The 20,624-nt window shown below is 47.8% G+C and overlaps 1 protein-coding gene across 1 annotated transcript in view; it reads left to right on the top strand.

Moving 5' to 3' along the window:
* The window catches only part of Ankrd6 (ankyrin repeat domain 6), a 75,171-nt gene that overhangs the window by 27,739 nt on the left and 26,808 nt on the right, over nucleotides 1-20,624 (top strand). The window contains exon 4 of the mRNA XM_036178919.1: nucleotides 20,380-20,478. Coding sequence (XP_036034812.1) covers nucleotides 20,380-20,478 — 99 coding nt within the window. The remainder of the gene's footprint in view (nucleotides 1-20,379; nucleotides 20,479-20,624) is intronic.

The raw sequence follows: 20,624 nt of genomic DNA, 5'->3' as shown, positions 1-20,624 counted from the left end.
ATCTCCCTCTCTCCCTCTCTCCCTCTCTCCCTCTCTCCCTCTCTCCCCTCTCTCCCTCTCTCCCTCTCTCCCCTCTCTCCCTCTCTTCCTCTCTTCCTCTCTCCCTCTCTCCCTCTCGAGCCTAGATTCCTCTTCCTACTTACGCTGTCTGTCCAGAAGTCCCACCTATAGCCTATACCTCCTACCTAGCTATTGGCCGTTTAGCTTTTTATTAGACCAATCAGGTGCCTTATGCAAGAAAGGTAAACAAATGTAACACATCTTTACATAGTTAAACAAATGCAACACATCTTTACATAGTTAAGCTAATTCTCCACAACAAGACCGTACAGACTTCCTATAACTGCTCCAACAAGCTCCCAAAGACAGACAGGGGCACCCAAACAGAGAGAATGACTGCCTTACAGTTTTGGAGGCTGGAGTGTGAGATCAAGTTGTCTGAACCTGGGGGTGAACTAGCCCTGCTTCTCGCTGCTGGTAGATGGTGTTAGTTATCCCTGGGCTTACAGGGGTAACACCCAATCCCCTCCTCTGTCTTCATATGGGTTTCTCTCTGTGATTTGTGCTACCAGGGCAAATATCACCCTCACTTAAGCATTAGAGGCTCCATTTGTTCCATATGACATCATTGCAAATTTTACATCTGCAAAGGCTAAGTAAAATCATGCAGGCATGACAGAAAGGGGTCAGAGTAGAGATAGATAGGTGGGAGAGGGCAAGAGAGGAGTGACTCGGGGTGCTTAGGGTCAGGACTTTGAGAGGCATAGGGTGTATGCCCCATTGTCTGGATGAAAGTCTGGTTGTGCTTTGCCAGGGACAAGGGGCTGTCGATGGGTGGCATGGTATTTCTCACCCAAAGCAGGGAATACCTCTGAGAGTGAAGGGCTTTGCTACAGTTTAGTTAAGGTCCCCCGGAAAACTATGCTATAAAGATTTGGTCTCTGGTTGTGGCTGTATGAAGTAGTGTTAATCCTATCAGGTGAGGATAAGACCACTACCATAATTTTTTTGAGCCAAATTTGAAGCAAGCTTTATTAAATACTGGCCAGGACAATGGACACTGGCCAGGTCCATACCCAGAATTCCTGGAGAATGGCCACAAATTATGTTAGTCTGGTGCTTATGAAGGCAAAACCTACAAGGCTACGTGTTTCTTATGTCTGTGTATGATCAAGTACATCCTGTGCATTTGGGGCAACCAACCATGCTTACAGAAGTGAAAACACACTCTTTCTGAGGTTCTGTGTTCAGATCCACCCAACCACATAGTGGTTCATAACTATCTATAATGGGATCTGATGCCCTCTTCTGGCACGCAGATAGCACTCATGCATAAAGTGCATACTTACGTAAATCTTTTTTAAAAATACAAAGTAAAGGCCAGGCGGTGGTGGCGCACGCCTGTAATCCCAGCACATGGGAGGCAGAGGTAGGTGGATCTCTGTGAGTTCGAGGCCAGTCTGGTCTACAAAGCGAGTTCCAGGACAAGCTCCAAAGCTACACAGAGAAACCGTCTCAAAAAAAAAAACAAAAACCAAAACCAAAAAAGCAACAACCCGAAAACAGAGTAAAAACGTGGCTGGGAGATTGGAGAACGTTTACATGCATGTGACCCTGAATTCAATCCCCAGTACCCCCCCCTCCACACACCAACAGATGGATTATTCTTTTGCCAATGCAGAGGGCACCGAAGCTGACTACTCCTGTCCTGTGCTGCCTGTCACCAGGGCTTCCCTCCCTGTGTGACTTGTTCCTAACAACCCCCCTCCTGAGACATGCCATGCACAGACATGCAAGCAGATACAACACTGTACATTTTCCCTCTTACATAATTATAGGATATTTTACATTCCCTCTTCTGTTTTATTTTTATTTTTTCTTTGTTTTGTCTTTTTGAGATTTGAATTCTCACTACGTAGCCTTTGCTGGTCTGGAACTCATAGAGATCCGCCTGTCTCTGCCGCCGGAGCGCTGGGACTAAAGGTGTGTGCCTCCGGGCCTGGCATAGTGCTCACTTTACCCTGGTTTACTTAACAATGTATGGTGAAGCCATAATCGGGGTGTCTAATCCCGCATTGGTGGGTGCATAGGTTATGCTAATCTTCTGCTTCTACAGATTATGCTGTCCTTTGTTTTGAGGCATAGCCTGTAAGTGGCTTATATTTGTGGGTAAAACTCCAAGCGTACTGCTGGGTCAGAATTGGCATGCCCTTGTAATTTTGGCAGCCGGAGCAAATTGTTCAATGTGTGGTGCCAGTGGACATCCACAGCTCCGTGACAGACAGAAACACTGGGCTCGTCTTCGAAGGCTCCTGATCCCGCTCTCACTTGAACTCAGCCCAACCTGTGTTCTGTTCTGGAGCTAGTATAAGTTAGTCTGACCTCTGACCTTGTGCCTCTCTTCACTTCAGCAATAGGTCCATAGCATCTCCTCTGGGAACTAGAAGGAGCAGAGGAGTGGGTGGAGAGGAATGAATGGCGATCCCACATCTCTTTTCTCGTTCGTTGCCTTTTGTTTAGGCTGGAAAGTGGGAGTGCCTCCTGAGACGGTATGGGGTAAGGTTGGGGCCTACGAGACTATTCCTATTCCTATGCGCTCTGTGGAGCAGTGTATTCCAACTGCGGGAAAAACAAGGCATTGAGGGTATAGACGTCCATGAGCCAAGCTAAATAGGACACCTGATTCAGGGGGAGGTGCTGGCCATTGGCCCCAGTGCCCTTTCACAAAGCCAGCAAGCGCTTGCCTGCTAGTGTATGCCCCCGCTATCAACACCTGCTTGGCAACAGCATTGCCAAAGGAAAGAAAATCTCCAGTGGAAAAAACTGCGCCTCTATGGATTATCATCAGAAATCACTAGGGAAAACTGATTTATGATGTAGTTCTGAGCAATAATTATAATGTAATAAAGTGTTAAGAGTTTAATGAGTGTATTAATGACAAAACCATTAAGATGTGACAACTGGTTCAAACGGTAAGTGGAAAACTTTCAAATATGTAGGTTATCAGAAAGGTGAAAGTAAATCTGCCTATTAGGACACTGGCCAGCATCCATGGGATCCTCACAGTGTATCACCGTCATTGTCTACAACTTTGAGCCATTGGAGAGCTCGGCAGTAACCTGGAGTCACACCGCGGTTTGTGATGGGACCTGAGTCACCTTGGGCTCATTGATTTGTACATAATGTATGTACATAAGCTATACATAACGTGCAGCTTACACCTCACTCGTATCCCGGCACACAGCTCAGGGCTGTGAAGTCCACTCACTTTTGGTTCTAATCCCCACAGTCCTAATCTGTCCGACCTTATTCCATCCTCTCCACATGAAAACTCTGGTTCTTATGTATGGAGACTAACGTCCTCTGTCCTCTTCCCGGAGCCCGCTCTGCCACCGTTCTGGCTCATATGTCCTCTTTAAGTTATGTTACCTGTTTGTTAAAGTCTTTCAACCAATTCCTATTACAGGGTAGAGAGAATGGAATCACAATCCCCTTCTCCACAAGCTTGGCCAGCTATTAACCTTCTCAAAGCCTTCACTTCCTGTTTGTGAAGTAGCCATCAATTCCTTTGGATGATGGAGTGATGTAATCATGCACAGTACTGCACAACAGGGTGACCCAGGAGGACAGGACAACAGTTGACTGCTGTGGATATACACTCTGTATAAATAAAATGCCGATTGGCCAGTAGCCAGGCAGGAAGTATAGGCAGGACAAGCAGAGAAGAGAATTCTGGGAAGTAGAAGGTGGAGAGGAGAGAGACCACCCAGCTGCCGCCATGACAGAAAAGACATAAGGTACGGTAAGCCACGAAGCCACGTGGCAAAGTATAGATTAATAGAAATGGGTTAATTTAAGCTAGAAGAAATAGATAACAAGAAGCCAGCCACAGCCATACAGTTTGTAAACAATGTAAGTTTCTGTGTGTTTACTTGGTTGGGTCTGATCGTCTATGGGCCTGGCGGGTGGAGAGAGATTTGTCCTGACTGTGGGCCAGGCAGGACAACTCCAGCTACAGTTGATGATGGTTATGATCAGCATGATGAACCAATGTTCCCACTGGAGTTCCTTGTCCTCAGTGGTTCCTTGGGTCACTGGTTCTCAAGTATTGGTTGCAGGTAGGAGCATTTGGACAACTTAAAAAACTGCTAATGTCCAGGTGGGGTTCAGTAGACTCTTGATTTAAACTAGCCCTGGGATATGGCCTGGGCTTGAGGAGTTCCCAGGTCTTCGAGGAGAGTACACATTGCTCTAGGAGTGTCTCTTATGAGGGGGAGGGTAGGATTACGCTGTCTATTGAGCTTGATGAATATAATGAAATACTGATACTGCTGAACGTCTTTAATTCAAAACAAGTTTAATGGGAAACAAATGCATCAATTATGGAAATGCAACATGTGCTGTGAATTCTTATGTGGCTTGCCTATGGGAAAACGCCCAGAAAAGTATCTGCTCCATAAGCACTTACTCTTCTGAGGCTCTTGATAAGACAGACGTCTCGTGGACCTGTGCTTCTAGCAAAGGTCCATAGACACCTTCAGGAGATGCTTTCTGGAGGGAGGAGAGATGACCACTCAGATTGGGAGGTTTATTGGAAAATTAACATGAAGAGGTTGGCATGCACCTCTGCCTGGGCCTTTGAGGAGCTGCACTGTGACCAAGGAGAACAAGCCTCAGGGCCTAGGGGTGGACTCCGCATGGACTCCAGCCTCCGAGGTGAATCAAAGGCTGCTGTGGAAGTGGAATCCAGAATTTGGTCACTGGTCTCTTCACTGTTCTTCCTTGCTGCTCCCTTGCTATAGGGAATTTGTGGGCATGACCACTGGCTCTTCTGGGCCTCTTGCCCTCAGTACAGGCCTTAGTTAAGCGGTACTCTGTCGGGATGGAGGTGATCTTGTCTGCACTCCTGCCCTGGGCAGGCCTGGTAGAGATAACAGCTGCTGCCTGGGTGTTCTGCAGAAAGCTGTTCATCACCCTCCACTGTGTTTAGTCAGTGCTGATGCTATTCTGTTGCCCCAGCAGACTCCACAGAAAGCCTCTATCTACACATCTAAGTGTTTGGTAACCCAGATAAAGTTCCCCAAATCATGTAGGGCCTAAGCTCCCAGGCATGTAGGTTTTGTAATAGGACTTTAAATGCTTTATTTATTTCTCGTGTGTATATGCATGATATGGGGCGGGGCAGGGATGGGTGTCACAGCATGCATGTGATTGAAGGTCAGAAGATAACTTTACCGAGTTGATCCTCTTCTCCCACCTCTCCAGGGGTCAGCTCGGGTTGCAGGTTGCGTGGCGAGTACCTTTACCGGCTGAACCATTTTGTGGACGTGACTAACGGTCATAACTACTCTACATGTGGTGTTACATGTTGTGGCCCTGTTGAGTGTCAGCATTTTAGAGTCCTCCCTCATGCTTGTATCTGTGTGAACAAATGCAAGCCCATCACTGGCACGTTGTGAGATTCCCGAAGCAGCCCTCTGCCAGCTAGTGGTTGGTGCGTGTCAGACTGTGAAGACACCAAGGAAGAGAGTTGCCCTGGGGCCTCTGGCCAGAACCAGCACAGGGAGACTCCTGTTGAGTCCTCAGGGTCCTTCTTTGTCCTGTCTTCATGTCTTCATCTGTAATGACTCCCATTTAGAAACTACACTAAGGAGCACGTGTAGAGGCTGAAATCCCTTCCTCAGCAGACCCAATGCTTCCAGCAGGGTGAGCCGTGGTGTTTGGGGTGGTTGTAAGCCCGTGACTTGGGGTATGTGGTGGAATGGGTGCCAGGTAAGCCTGTTCGTTTTCAGCCCTTGTCTCTGTTGAATGCAGCAGTACAGAAAAAGAATCATATATAGGGATCAAGAGGAATTTACTTCAAGCTTGCAAGGCCTGGTTAGTGGCAGTATGCACCGCAGATCCCCGGGTGTCCTAGTTCAGGCCATGCATGTACTGTTAAAACAAATGACAGTTGTTTTTCACAGTTGAGGGTGAGTGTCAAGATCAGGGTACCTATGGATTTGGTCCCTGGTGAGGGTTCTTTCTGGTGTATAGATGACCACCTTCTCTGTCGTCACAGACTCTGAGCAGAATGGGGAGAGTTTAATACTCCCTTCTTCAAAGGATGCTGGGTACCATTGTAGAAGGCCCCCCCTGAAGACCTCATCTGATATTAATTACCTCCCAAAGCCTCCGTCTGCAGACACTATTGCACTGAGGGCCAGAGCTTTAGTATCTGAATTCTAGGGGAGACCCAGCCATTTGGTTCATAACAGACTAGGGAAGAGCTGTATCATTGTCTCTACTTATCCTCAGCATCCACATCTGTGGATTCAGCCAACTATAGATAGAAAATCTGTTTGAGACTATAAATTCTCCTCATCTGTAGATGAGACTTGAAGCCATGTGCCATCTTTGTTTTGAAAACATTTTCGAAGGAAGGCTAACTCTGAAAATTCATGTGTAACCACGAAAGTAATGTTTTTATTGATGAAATCTAATTATTTGGAACAATTGGTTACTAAAAATATGATTCAAATATTGTTCCAAACTGTTGGGTGATTATTGTTATTTTGAAGGACAATCCCAGTAATGGCTATTGCTGCCCAGTCAGGAATGACTGTCTGTTCTGTTCCATTTTGTCCTGTTATTAGGTACTTCTTCATTCCTGCCGCTTTTTGTCACCTGTGGCCTGGTAAAGAGGTGCTATGTCACTTAGCCAAGCAAATGAAGGAGAGAAAGCTCTGGAGAATTTGAGCCCATCCATTGTTTTTTAAGTGTGCACCTTCATTGGCTCCTTTCCTTCCATCCATGCCGTTTCCTTCCGTGTGGAATCTGCTTTTACTTTGTTTGTAGGTCGTGGTTCTCAGATGACCCTGAGTCACCATGACTTGAGGCCTGGACCTTTCTCAATTGGGGCTCAGTGTCCCATCATGGAGGCTCAGCCCCATGTCTGAACACACAGTGGAAAAGACACCTGCACTGCCTTCGATGTTTAACTTGGTCACTGTGTTCTCTTGCCATCCTCACTGGTGGAGGTCACCAGCTTAGTGTGGCTCCTCCTTCTGGGATGTCCCGACAGCCCCCTGCTTCTCTCACTGGACTGGCAAGGACTGTTTGGCCCCCTAATTACAGTCACCTGTGAGTGTGATTTATGGGTTACCGGCTGGAAGGGGGGCCTCTGACATTCTCATGTGTCAGCTCTGTAGCTGTCCATCACACCTGCCCCAACACAGTGCCGTTCCAAGCCAGTGTCCCAGAACTGTTGTCAGTGGGGTCGCTTCCCGTGGCCACTGTTTGACAGCATCTCCAAGCTGTTTACTCTTTTGGCTGCTCATGGGAAGCAGCCTCTCCCTCCACCCTGGCTGGATGAAAGAGAAATGAGATTCACCTCCTCTCACTCTCCTGGCCTGCAGTGGCCCATCCTGAAACTACAACTGGGGAACCAGCAAGGAGCTTCAGAGGGGTTAGACAGGTCATCGCTCCACCTGCACACCGGGATCACTGGAAACTCTAAAGCCCTTGCAGGACCCCACAGAGAGGAGATAGAATTTAACCCTTGGTGGTTAATGTTTTGGATTTATTAAAAGAGTATAGGTAACTTGGGGCTGGAGAGATGGCTCAGTGGTTAAAAGCACTTGACGCTCTGGCAGAGGACCAGATTTGGTTTCCAGCATCCACAACCATCAGCAACTCTAGTTCCAGGGGATCTGGCACCTTCTGGATGTCACAGGCACCAGGCACCTATACACATGCAGGCAAAACACTCAAACACATAAAATTAAAGTAAATATATATTTAAAGAGAGTATAGAGAGTATAGTTTCAGTGATAGGGCTGAAAACTAGTGTGTTAAGTGAGTAGTACTCGGCCGACGGTCCCACCTTCAGTATCCACCTCTCAGACACTTATTAGAAATGCAGATTAGTAGGTTCCGGCCAAACTCTGAATCAGGAACAATGGCAAGAGATCCAGCTGTCCATGTGGCAGCTGGTCCTCCACGAGATTCTGATGCCCGGGAGAGTTGACATTACTGTCATAGGACATAGCATTGTGCTGTCGCTGCAAGGAGCTGTGGCTCTTGTAGCTTGTGAACAGAACTACCAAAGCATGAAGAAGAAATGCCCTGGCTCAGTGTTCTTCACTGATGACAGTGAGGAGGCCACCAAGAAAAGTGTGGCCAGAGGAATAGCTCTTGCTTGGGCAGGCTCAGCCGGGCATGTTTAGCCTGAGGGACCCTCTTTGGAAGACTTATCCTGGCCCCTCCTCCTCTCGGCATGTGTTCACAGCTGCTGAAGATCAGTATCACCTGGGAAGGTTGTATGGGAACTGATAGTGGGGGCCCTATAGTTGGTTGGAAACCCTCGCAGGAAGGAGTGGGTCAGCCATCACAGACAGACTAAGCTCCCCAGAAGATTTAGGAGTAGAAAGTCTCTGCTTGTCCTTTCAGATCTGAGGAAACCAAGTGATGTCTCACAGCTCCAAGGGGGTCAGTGTCTGGGCACAACATTCAAGAACCCAAAAGCCAGACCCAGTGTTCCTTTCTGCACTCCAGGAACCCCTGTGCTCTTTAGTTTGGGGTCAACTTGCCATAAGCTTGGGTCAGAAACTGCCTGTATCAGATTGGTGTGTAGGCAAGTCTGTGGACATTGAGTAATGATTGATGTGGAAGGTGGAGGTACCCCTGGGCAGGTGTTCCTGGGGTGTGGAAAACAGCAGGCTGAACAAGCCAGTAAGTATTCCTCCATGGTCTCTGCTTCGGTTCCTGCCTCCAGGTTCCTGCCCTGCCTTCCCTTAATGAAGGACTTTGACATGGAAGTATAAGATAAACCCTTCTTTTTTAAAGTTGCTTTTGGTAATGATGTTTATAACAGCATAGAAAGCAAACTAATACGCACACAGATACACACACATACATATATATACATGCACACATACACACTGATACACATACACACATACACACAGATACACACACATGCACACACACACACACACACACACACACACACACACACACACACTCACGCCCCAGAGCAGTGTATAGGTGAATCTGGGGTAGGGTCAGAGGGCTCAACGACTGAGTCTATATTTCTAGAACAAGTGACAGTCTCTTTGAGCCTCTTGCTTCCTCATCTGTAAAATGGGCTTGTCTGTCTATAGGGTTGGAGGACTGAACGAGCTAACACAAGCTCCCTAAGACAGACAGCGTCTTCAGGGCAGGAAGTGTCCCCCGCTGCTGTCTTCGGCTCTTGTCTCCCTTGCTCTCTGAGGGCCGAGATGGACTCTGGGATGCATCAACACTTCTTCACAGCACTTGTCTTACACAGCTTTTCTCCTGCTTGCCTTTCCTCCCCAACGGTCCTGGGCGTGGAAACGGCAGTAGTTTCATCTTGACCTAGGTTGTTCAGAGAGGCCTCTAAGGATCTATTTTCTTGTGTTTTCCATGAATCAGGGCAGGTGTGCTGTGCACTGGGTGGGGAGAGCCTGCCCTCTGAGAGGCCCCACTGTTCTTGATTTCACTACAGAATGTTCTGGAAGACAAAGCCCGTTTCCGCTTCTTGCGTTCTTCCTTTGTCAGAGGTGGACAGCTTCAGCTACTGAAGACAACTGGCCTGCTTTTGCTAGTGCTGTGCCCTCCCAGAAGCCAGCAAAGGAGCTGAGTGTAGGTGACACCCAGCACCTTCTCAGAGGAGCCCGTGTGCCCACATCTGCTAAAATGGCCCAAGTGGCTGACATATCCTTTGAGGGGCAGAGACATCCTTGAACCTAAGCTTGTCAACCGCCCACAATCTCCATTTGTTTCCTGAGGTCAATCCAGTGTCATGGAATTAGCTCCAGTACCACTGTGCTCCAGGAGCCCTGGGCCTCTTGCATATGGCCCTCTCACCACCCAGTGTCAACCTGCTTCTTCATGGAAGGCGCCGTTCTCTCAGGAGGTCATACCCCAGCCGGACCCAGCATGACACACAACATAGAATGTTCTGTGGTTTTCTCATGGGACGCCAAATGCCATGAATGTGGAGATGGCTGGGGTCATGTCTTGGGGGACGAGAGCAGGAGAAGTTTGGAGAAAGGCGTTCCTGGAGAAGTTCCTGGGAACTTCAGGGAAAGGGGGGACTGCCGAGTGGCAGCCTTGAAAGCTAGGGCCTGCGTCTTCCCTCAGACCCGTGTGACAGTGTAACTAGCCCACCACTTTGCTGTGGTAAAGGTGTAGGGGTGTCTCACAAGGAGGGGCAGCAGTTGGGGGTATCCTTAGCTCAGGGGCTGAGGACAGACAGCAGCAGGGTAACTGCTCGAGATGGAGGACTGTACTTCATTTTTATCTCAAGTATGTGGAGTCCATTCCTGCTTGGCAGGTGAGCAGGCGGGCTGAGGGCATTGTCCTACACAAAATCACGAGGCATTGCTAGCTCTGACTGAGATCTGTCTGGCTCCAATGGCCCTAGCCTTTTACTTCTCAACTGACTTTGGCTTAGGACATGTCTGCAGTTCAGTCACATGTTTGTGTTTGGTGGTTTCTGGGTACGCGCAGGCGTGGGATCTGGTGTGAAACCATCTTAGTCCAATTCAGCTTCTGAAACAAGATGCTATAGAATGGCTGCCCAAGCAGCAGACCTGTGGTTCTCATGGTTCTGGATACAGTGGAGTCCAAGTCAAGGAGCCAGCACCATGCAGCACTGTATCATCACCTGCCCCGTCTACAGGGCACTAATCTCGCTGCTGGCTCACTGCCCAGAGGCCCTTCCACCAGGGATTGGGGCTTCAGCACAGGAACCACAGGGCCAGGCATTCCTGCCAACATAGGCTCCAGCCGCCAACATTAGGCTCCACAGAGGAACTGCAGCAGGGTTTCCTTCTGTCCTCTGCCTGTGTTCACCTGGACAAACCTTTTATCTGCCTTACCCATCAGGAACGGGTGGGTGGTGGCAGGAAGGTCCCCACCTCCCTTGGGCTGTGGTCCTGGGTCTAGCTTCTTTCCGGGCAGTCCCCCACTCCCATCCCCTGCTCTGCTCTGTTGTCTTCTTGTTTAAGGCACTTGATTTTGACTACAGTGTCTCTGTCCTCACAGCACACACATCCCCTCACCCCCACGACAAGCTGCCTGAGATTCAGAATGCCTTAGAAAACTTTATGAAGGTCCCTTAATCAGTGTTGACATGTGAGGTCATTCACAAGGACATGTGACGACAGTTGGAGCCTGATCCTGGGCCCAGTGATTAAAGTCCAGTCCCTTTCCTCCATCTGGGACACTGTGGACATCTCACTGAAAGGATCCAGGTTAGGATAGCACATGGTGAGCCGAGAAAGGTCAATCCTTTGTCTCATCTCTGACCTTGCCTTTTTCTGTGAAGGTTTTTTTATAGTCTAATTCTTGGGAGTAACTTTGTCCCTTAATTAAGAATTCTAATTTTAAAGCAAGCTCTGGCCTCTTTCTTCCCAGACTCATTCTACTGTTTTGATTGGATTTCATGGCTAGGAATTAAGATTCTCGATTTGTCTGTTGTTTTCTCCATGGTTAGTTATCGTGGCAGACCGGTGCTTTATTGAGATCATAAACAAGCGTATTCCACCAGAATATCAAAAAGGCAGTGGGTTCTTAGTGATATGCTAAGCTGGATACAAGGTCCTCTGAGCCCCTTTTCCTCAAATGCCCAAGTCACTTGAACTTTCTTCATAGTGAATCCTCAAGGAAAACAGGATGTCTGCAGAGGTGAGAGCCTGGAGAGGTAGAAGTCTGACAAGGTCAGTTCCCTGGACAGGCTAATGTTCACCCAGCAGAGTGTGCTTTCTTTCCGGTATCACACACTGTGGGTGCCCACAAACTTCGCACAGTTGCAGGGAAGGGAATGAACCTCTTTGTGTCGCTGCTACAGGGCTGAGAAGCCCATCTTGGTACAGTCCCCAGGGACATCTGGGTGGCGGGTAGGAAACCTGAACAATGGCAACATCACCAGGACAGAGTGTTGCACTAAAACCCAACAAACAAAATCGCAAAAAGAAAAGCTAAATGATACTCTGTTGCTTACGGAGTCTGAGGTAGTTGGAAACAATAATCTGGATGTTGCCCCTGGCAATAGACAGAAGGTGACAGTGTAAAGACAAAGAAAAGATAAATGTCAAATTCCAAAGAAGGGTTAGTTCTTGGGGGCCACAGAGATCTGGGAGGCGATCACAAGAACAGCAATAGTGTCTCTGGGTTGGTTTGTTTGTTTATTTTTTAATAGTTGGCAGATGTGTGGCTCTTCATATACTATTTTTTCATCCTTTCAAAAATCTGTTTTTCAAAGGAGGCAGAGCCTTTTCCACCTCCGCTTGGCTATGGCTTTTAACCTTATGGTGTTATTGACTAGATCTGCCGGAGCCGATGAGTTTAACATTTATTTGTGTCCTGCCCACGGTCCCGTCAGATTCACCGTCACAGCCTTCACCACCTCATAGTATTAGCACTAGTGGGGAGACAGGAGCTCGAGGAGCCCCGTATTTTACCACTGAAGAGTAGGACATAAAAATTATACATAAGGAAAATGTCTGCTTTTTAACATTATTATTGTTGTTGTTGTTCTTGTTTTGAGACAGGGTCTTGCTATGTAGCCCTGGCTGGCCTGGAACTCAGAGATCCACTTGACTTTTCTGGGATTAAAGGCATGAAGGCATGCCCACCACTCCTAGCTGAACGATTTTTTTTTGGTTAGTTAGAATGCCAGTGGCCAAAGTTACCCAAGGCAACTTGAATTCTGAATAAATTCCTTGAGAATCTGCCAGAGCGAAAGGACAGCGGGGTGAGGGGCAGAGGCGTTCCTAAAAGCTGGTGTGTCCTCTTTGCTTTAGTGTCCTGCCCCTTTGGTGTGTCTAGTTCTGAAACCAGTTTTCTTTGCACTGACAGCATGGCCGGACCCCCTTGCACCTCGCTGCCAATAAGGGTCATCTCTCTGTGGTCCAGATTCTGCTGAAGGCTGGCTGTGACCTCGATGTGCAGGATGATGTAAGTATAAATAAGCATCCTTCCCTCCAGAGAAGGGTTGGCAGGGGAGCTTGTCTACAGTGGCAGTCCTCGGTGCAGATGTTGCCAGTATGAGGAGGGAGGGTACCAGATGCTTGCCAGAATGTTTTTTTGGCTCTTGCCTGGTCCCTGTGCTGGCAAAAATGTTCTTGGGGATACCTTCTGGGAGACCTGCTCTCGGCAGCAAACTAGCTTGCAGGAGGCTCTTCAATCTCCCTGCCACCTCATTAGCGTTTGAGGGCAGAGTATCTGAGGACGTTTACCTGTGTCTTGTCTTACTTAGTACCTTTGTACTCTGGCAGTGAGTGTGGGAAAAACCCATTGGATGTGTGTGTGTCATCAGCCAAATTTACTGCTGAAGAAAAGGTGAGGCTTAACCCCTCCCCCATCTTAATTTCTCTTAGTGTACATTTAGTTAGAAGTTCCATTCCATCTAAAAGCGGGGAAAGAGACTGAGAACAGAATGCAAGAATAAGGCCTCTTGAAAGAGTTTGCTGGCTGTTCTATGCTATTACTGAGATGTGACTCCCATTAACTCACTGGGTCCGACTTCTATCAGCTTACTGAGATGTCCCATCCAGAGTGTTGGGTGAGGACTCCCACTGGGTCCTTCAGCATCACCTGTCTAGTCTGTGAGCATTGGCTGAGTGGGACTGTGTCACAGCACAGAGCCTTGTTCACTTGGGTCTTTGGAGAAGGTAGAGTTTCTGAGGAGTGATGGTGTAAATTGTCCTCCAGTGAGTTATTAGGGGAAAAAAAACAACAAAAAAAAACCTATGGCAATGTGATTGGGAACATTTTCAGAAACTGTTTCAACTCTTTTTTTTTCTTTTTAAAAATTATTTTATTTTGGGTGTTTTGCTTTCATGTGTTTCTGTGCATGCCTGGTGCCTGCAGAGACCAAAAAGAGGGCATCAGATTCCCTGGAACGGGGGTACAGATGGTTGTGAACTACCATGTGGGTACTGGGAACCAAACTCGGGTCCTTTGAAAGAGCAGCAATTACTCTAACCACTGAGCCCCCTCTCCAGCACCACCCACCTCGTCTCTCAATGATATGGTAGAATTCTAAGAAATAAAAGTCCTGTAAGTAACAGCATCTTACAGAGTTTAGCCTTATGATAACTTCTCCCCATAACATTACTTAGAATTTTCCTTGCAACTCTGTACAGTCTCCTAAAATTTGACAAACACATTCATAAATGACTTGACTACATAGCAAGTAGCCTGGCTAGCCTTGGATACATGAGACCCTGTCATGGACATAGGGTCATCAGCATCTTATAGCAATCTCCGGTTGTATCTGAAGCCAATGGGGTCACCAAGGGTGTTATCCTCAAAAATGCTGACTTAGCTTTAAGCTGTTCATTCTCACCTTAGTCATATTTTTCTACACTATAACCAGTATAACATTCCTGACCCATACCATCCCCTTAGAGGACAGGAGGAAAATACAGGGAGATGGCATAAAGAAACGATCAGTGGGAAGGTGGGGCCTCCAGTTGCTGGTACAAACATGTTGGAATAGTCTAGTCTTCTCTTTGATTATTAAAGTTCTTGCTTGCCACAGTGCAAGGCCACAGTGCCAGGCATGCCAACCCATCCTGACCAAACACCTCTACTCAGGTCCTGAGTCTGAGGCTCACTGTGGTCTCATACAGCAGACACTATGCTGATGTTTTAGATGTGGAAGGAAGCAGGGCAGAAGGAAAGCCAGCCCTGTGTTTAGGTAAAACAAAACCTATCTCATTTGAGTCCTTGGGTCTTTTCCATCTTTTCCTGCTCTACACAGACAGTGCATACCTTGCTTCTCCAAATAACAACACAACCCTTGACAGGGTACCAACAGATAGTGTGAAAGCTGGAGGAGGAGGATTGATGTGATACTCAGCTGTTTCCTGTGTGTTTACTGTGCCCGCTGACAATCAGCTCTGAGATATGCACAAAAATGCAAATAACCTGCTTTCTTATCATTAAAGAAGAGGGGAATTTAACTACAGGGGAGTTAGTTTAGCAGTTCCCCATCTGGGAGATGGGTAGAAACAGAATGTTGACTTTATGAAGATTCACTTCTAACTTCATATTCTGCAGATACTGATGTTTATGGCATGGTAATATCTGAGAAGTAGAGGAAGAATGACCTCCAGTGGCCTGGAGTGGGATTATTATGAGTTTCAACCCGCATCTCCGGGAGCAAAATCTGTCTTGTTTCCCACTAATCCTATCAACGCTCAGTGGAGCTCAAACGCCATCTCTGATTGGTCAATGAGTAATCACATGACTCCTACCCCAGAAATAGTCCAGGACCCTGTGGCCACGGTAAAAAGCATGAAGGAAGACACAAATAAGAGAGAGCAGAGAAGAAAGGCTAGGAAGGATCCTAGAAGACCTGAGAGAGAAGAGGTCAGCACCCTGCTCTGTGTGCCTACCTGGTGTAGGGCTTTGCTTACGGCATGTTTGCTTGGGTCCTGGGGGGCTTCCTCCCAAGGTGGGTGTGCAGCACCCTTGCACAACTGGGGGCTTCTTCCACGCGCTTGGCTTTGGAACTCCCAATGCTTTTCACTACATAGGAGATGGAGATATAAGTAATTCAGAACAAAGATTTAGACCTTAGGTTCCAGCGCTCCTGAGAAATACCGATGTCTGATGTCTTGTGAATGTGGAGCGTGGACAGTTCATGTTGTTTGCAAACGGGTCAGCATGTCAAATCAGAATGCCAATTGCAGTGTTGCTGTGGCCTCTAGTTTCTTCCTTGGCATCTTCTCAGTTAACCATTCAGCAAACAGATCCTGGTGCCTTCGAGACTGGCCTGGGTGTTGCACTCTAAGCTTGCACAGTGAGGCAGCCCCCACCTCACCAAGACACCGGCTCCTTTTGGAGACCAGTGCTGAGGCTGTCTGGCTTCAAAAGCTGGAAGCAGCTTGCTGTGAAGGAAGGCAGCCTTGGCAGTTTGAATTAGCTAGCTATCCTAGGTCAGGCTTAGCAATATAACAAGAGAATTACATGGCGTGACTCCTGGCACATAGTTAGGGATCAATAAATACTGAACACTGAGAAAATGTGTTGAGAGAGCTTGGTTTTCTTCTACATTTTCTTCTCAGTTTCAGAATTTCCCGTTTGATTCAGATCCTATTCAAACAGGGTTTTGTCAGAGTTACTACATGGTCCCACTAGTAGGTCAAGCATACCTTTTTTTTTTTTTTTTTTTTTCCGAGACAGGGTTTCTCTGTGTAGCTTTTCCTTTCCTGGAACTCATTTTGTAGCCCAAGCTGGCCTCGAACTCACAGAGATCTACCTGGCTCTACCTGTCAAGTGCTGGGATTAAAGGTGTGAGCCACCACTGCCAAGCCAAGCATATCTTTTGTATTATGTTTTGAGAAGGATGTGTAGCTAGTAATATATTTATAATATAATAATAATAATAATAATAATAATAATAATAATAATAATATATAATAGTAGTTTTAGAATTGATTCTCAGGTAACTGAGTGTCCTTCAGCTGAGGGTCTAGATTTAACTGTGTTGTGTGTCCTGGAGATGAAGTGGTCCCACGGATAGCTGGAGGCAGCGCCTTGTCCCCACGTTTTGTCTTTCTGAGAACCTTTCATTCTCATCTTGGTAACCTAAGATGGCTAGCTTATAGGAGTTGGAGGAAGTGTCCCTGAAACCGGTCTGGCCGCTGTGAGCAGTGCTGTTTGCCCTGCCATGAGGAGTAGGGCCAAGTGTCGTTGCCCGGCAGTAATAGACACAGGGAGCAAGGAGCCAAGCTCTCGGCGGGAGAATAAAGCTGGAGGGGACTTGCCTGCACACAAGGCTGCACCTGGATGGGCCAGCCAGCTCGGGCCAGCCTGGCTTCACACTGCAGCTGCACACAAGTGTCAAGTCTTCTTGAAGCTTGACATTCCATTTGAGAATGTCCTGCTAAGAACCGAGCCGAGAGTTAGGCTGAGCTGCTTGCATCAAGTTGGAGTCTGGCAAAGGAAAGTTGTTTCAGTGGAAGCAACTATGCTCTGAGCAAAGACGTCATTAATCAACAGTGGTGCCACCCCGGCCCAAAGCTGCGCCAGTTCTTGATTTCCTGAGCAGCTTATGTAACAAGATGAAATGTTTGACCTGAACCAAGCCCTTCATGTGATCGTTGGACAAGACCTGTATGCTTAAGGCGTGTTGCTTGCACGTTATGCATAATTCAGAACGCAAGTCTCTTCTACAAAGGTTGCTCCAGTTGATCCAGGAATGCTAGGCAGAATGCCTGTCATTTGTGCGGTGGTTAAAGGACCTTTCCTGTTGGGAACTTGACTCAGTACTGCACTCCTGTTTCTTGTGAGAACAATCTTCCCCTGATCAGTTTGGAAAAACCCATGACTGATCTGATAGGGAAATAAGATGTCTTCGAAATGCTAACGGGATTTTTAACATCCGAGGCCCAGGCACTGTCCCACCTGACTTGTTGGGCACTGGGCATTACTCCACCTGGAGCCTTAGTCTCAGATGTCTGGCCCAGCTCATCCCTGCAGCCACTGTTGAGTGCCACATTCTTTTTCTGATCACAAGGCACATGGAAAAAGGTCCTTCCCGAGTAGGATCCTGGGAAGGCGAACAGGAAGAAAAACAGTCCACATCTGACTTGTCATCGATGTGATAATAGCTCACAGTGTCAAGGAGAGCGTGTTGACAGCGGTACCAGTTCCTCTGTAGTCACGCAGGCTGGACGTCCTCACCCCAGCACTGTGAAGTCCCTTAGATTATCAGGTGAACTGTGAGGAGAACTTGCTAAATGGGAATCCTGTTCCTGGTGTCTTATTACTGCTTAAATTTGTAACTGGTAGTAGTTTATAAGTGATGTTATATGTGTTAAATATTTTTTTTAAAAGTCACCAAGTACTTTGACCAGTCCTGAGTCTGTGCAGTCACCAATAACCACTGCAAAAAGAAGCTTCTCCAACTAAAGGGGTCACCAGCACTATTCTGTGGGCACAAACAGCATTATTTAGAAGGCAGTTTGAGAGGCACATCATGTCTGTGCAGGTAGGGCCTATGAGCTCCCCAGCTGCAGATCCATGACAGAGTTCATGCTACTGGATGTGAATCTAGTCAGCAAGCAGGTGGTTACCCCCCCCCCCCCACCCCCGTCTCAGCTACTTTTCTAATGCTGTGACAACAACACACCATGACCAAGGCCACTTACAAGGGAAGAGTTTAGTTGGGCTTATGGTTTCAGAGGGTGAGAGTCCATGGTGGCATAGCGGCAGGAACCACCAAGAGCTCACATCTTGATCCTCAAGCAGGGGGCAGAGAGAGAACACACTGGGAATAGTTCAAGTGTTTTGAGACCTTAAAAGTCACCCCCAGTGAGACACCTCATCTGACAAGGTCACTCAGCTGTTCCCAAACAGTTCCTCCGAGGACCAAGTATGCAAACATAGGAGTGTGTGGGATGGACATCTCACTTAAACCACTACACCTCCACATCAGAGTTGCTGCTGTTGCACGGTGGGCTCACCCTGCCTTGCTGCGTGGTGTGCTTGCACATGGGGTCTAAGCTGAGTGGAACCACTAAGGATGGCTCAACACTAGCAACCCAAGAGGATTCAAAAGGAAAGAAAGACATCAAAATCACTTCTTAGGATTTAGAATTTTCTAAAAAATATTTTATGTGCATGAATGTCTTGCCTACATGTAAGTATATGCACTACATGCATGCCTGGTGCCCATGGAGGCCAGCAGAGGGCATTAGATCCTCTGGAACTGGAATTGCAGACAGCTGTGTCATGTGAGTGCTGGGAACTGAACCCAGGTCCTCTGGAAGAGCAACAAGTGATCTTGAGCCATCTCTCCAGCCCCCTTCTTTTGGATTTTTAAAGGGGCTTTAAAAAAAAAATTAAGAAAAGCAGGTGTTTTTTTTTTTTGTTTATTTTTTGGTTTTGGGAGGAGTTCGTTTGTTTGTTTGTTTTGTCTTGTTTTGGAAATAGAATCTCACTATTTAGCCCAGTCTGGCCTTAACCTCATGGTCCACCACCTGCCTTTGCCCCCTGAGTGTTGGGATTACAGATGTGTGCCAGTGTATTCAGCCAAATGTGTGTTTTGGCTGGGACTGACTGAGTGGGTTTTCTATTGTGATAAAACACACACATGCATATGGTAACATGAAACACATCCTCTTGGCCATATTTCAATGTAGTTGCTGAGTAAATCCCTGCATACCCGTCACCATAGTCTGTTTCCAGGGCTTTCCTCTCAGAGCACATGTCTTTAAGGTGTCTCTGTGATGAATCTCAGTGAGGTCAGTGTGTTTCATTCAAGCTACCGTAGGAAGTGGTGCAGCCCTTCTGAAGGTGCTCTCCGCTTTGTCGTCCACAGTCGCTCCTGCCTCTCTTGGACTAGGGACCAGGGGAGTCCTGAGTGTGTTCCTTGCCCCTCTGTGCTCTGTTTGGAAAATGTACTAATATAAATCTTACCAGCTGAATCCCAGAATCCCAGATGAAAAAGAACCCTGGCCCTACCTTTTCCTGTAAGGGTCCTGGGGCTCAGCAAGCTGATAGCACTTTACCAGAACGGTCCCCAAACCCGTACTCCTGATCCCCTGGCCCTTCACTCATTATTTCTACCGGAGAACATTCGCACTGTTCTCCCATCTCCCCTTTCAAGCCTGGGCCTCAGGCTTGACTTGATTTGACGCCTGAGAGTGGACAGAGATGGACTGTGTTCCTAGAAGCACCAAGCTCAGAGCCCTCCCATTACTGTGGTCTCCTCACCTCTGGGGTGTTTACACATCCTCCCTGCCACAGTCAGGGGGAAGAGTCAAGTTCTCTTTGGGCGCCTGAAGGAGAAAACCTGTCAGTCCCAGGAATCTGCTTGCTGAGAACGGGTTAGAATGCAGCATAAATCAGCGAGCGGGATCTCAGAAGTATGCAGTAAGAGGCTGCCGTCCTGGAGGCCTCACACCCCTTCATTGCTCTCGGCTAGTGCAAATCAGTGAACAAATTACACACCTGTCATCAAAGCATGAGGCCCCAACTGGAGAGTGATTCCTCTGTAATCCGGGCCTGAGGACCTAGTGGGGGATATGGATTGCAGGAATTGCTGGTTGAACTGTATGACATGCCCAGCCTGGCTCCCAGACACGTCTCCAGGAGGTAGATGGAGGGCGCCTGACAGCTATTCTGCTATCGATGTAAGGTTCCTTCTAGTTTATGGACCAAATTGCTCTGCCCGTGTGCATTCTCTACTAATGGGACCTCAAAGCTTGCCTTGCCTGTGGTGACCAAGTCCTTCTGCAAGTACCAGTCTCCTCCTTGAGGGGACAGGAGATGCCCTGGTGTCTGGCTTACGGAAGGAGTGGTGTGGGGGCCGCTAGAGAAATCTGTTATTCTTCTCTCTGGGTCACTTCCTAGGGGGACCAGACAGCCTTGCACCGGGCCACCGTGGTGGGAAACACGGAGATCATCACCGCGCTTATCCGTGAGGGATGTGCCCTGGACAGACAGGACAAGGTAAGAGGGATGGTAAGGGCTGAAGGGCCCTGGGGAGCCGAGGAGCCAGCCTGCCTCACTGTGGTATGCTCAAGGTGTTAGCATTCTCCTGCCACACAGGAGAGAGGTCAACCTAGATCTCTCTGGAAGATGGGGTCTCAGCAGTT

Source organism: Onychomys torridus, chromosome 2, assembly GCF_903995425.1.
Source record: "Onychomys torridus chromosome 2, mOncTor1.1, whole genome shotgun sequence".
Classification (NCBI taxonomy): Eukaryota; Metazoa; Chordata; class Mammalia; order Rodentia; family Cricetidae; genus Onychomys; species Onychomys torridus.
This window is presented reverse-complemented; position numbering and strand designations above follow the sequence as displayed.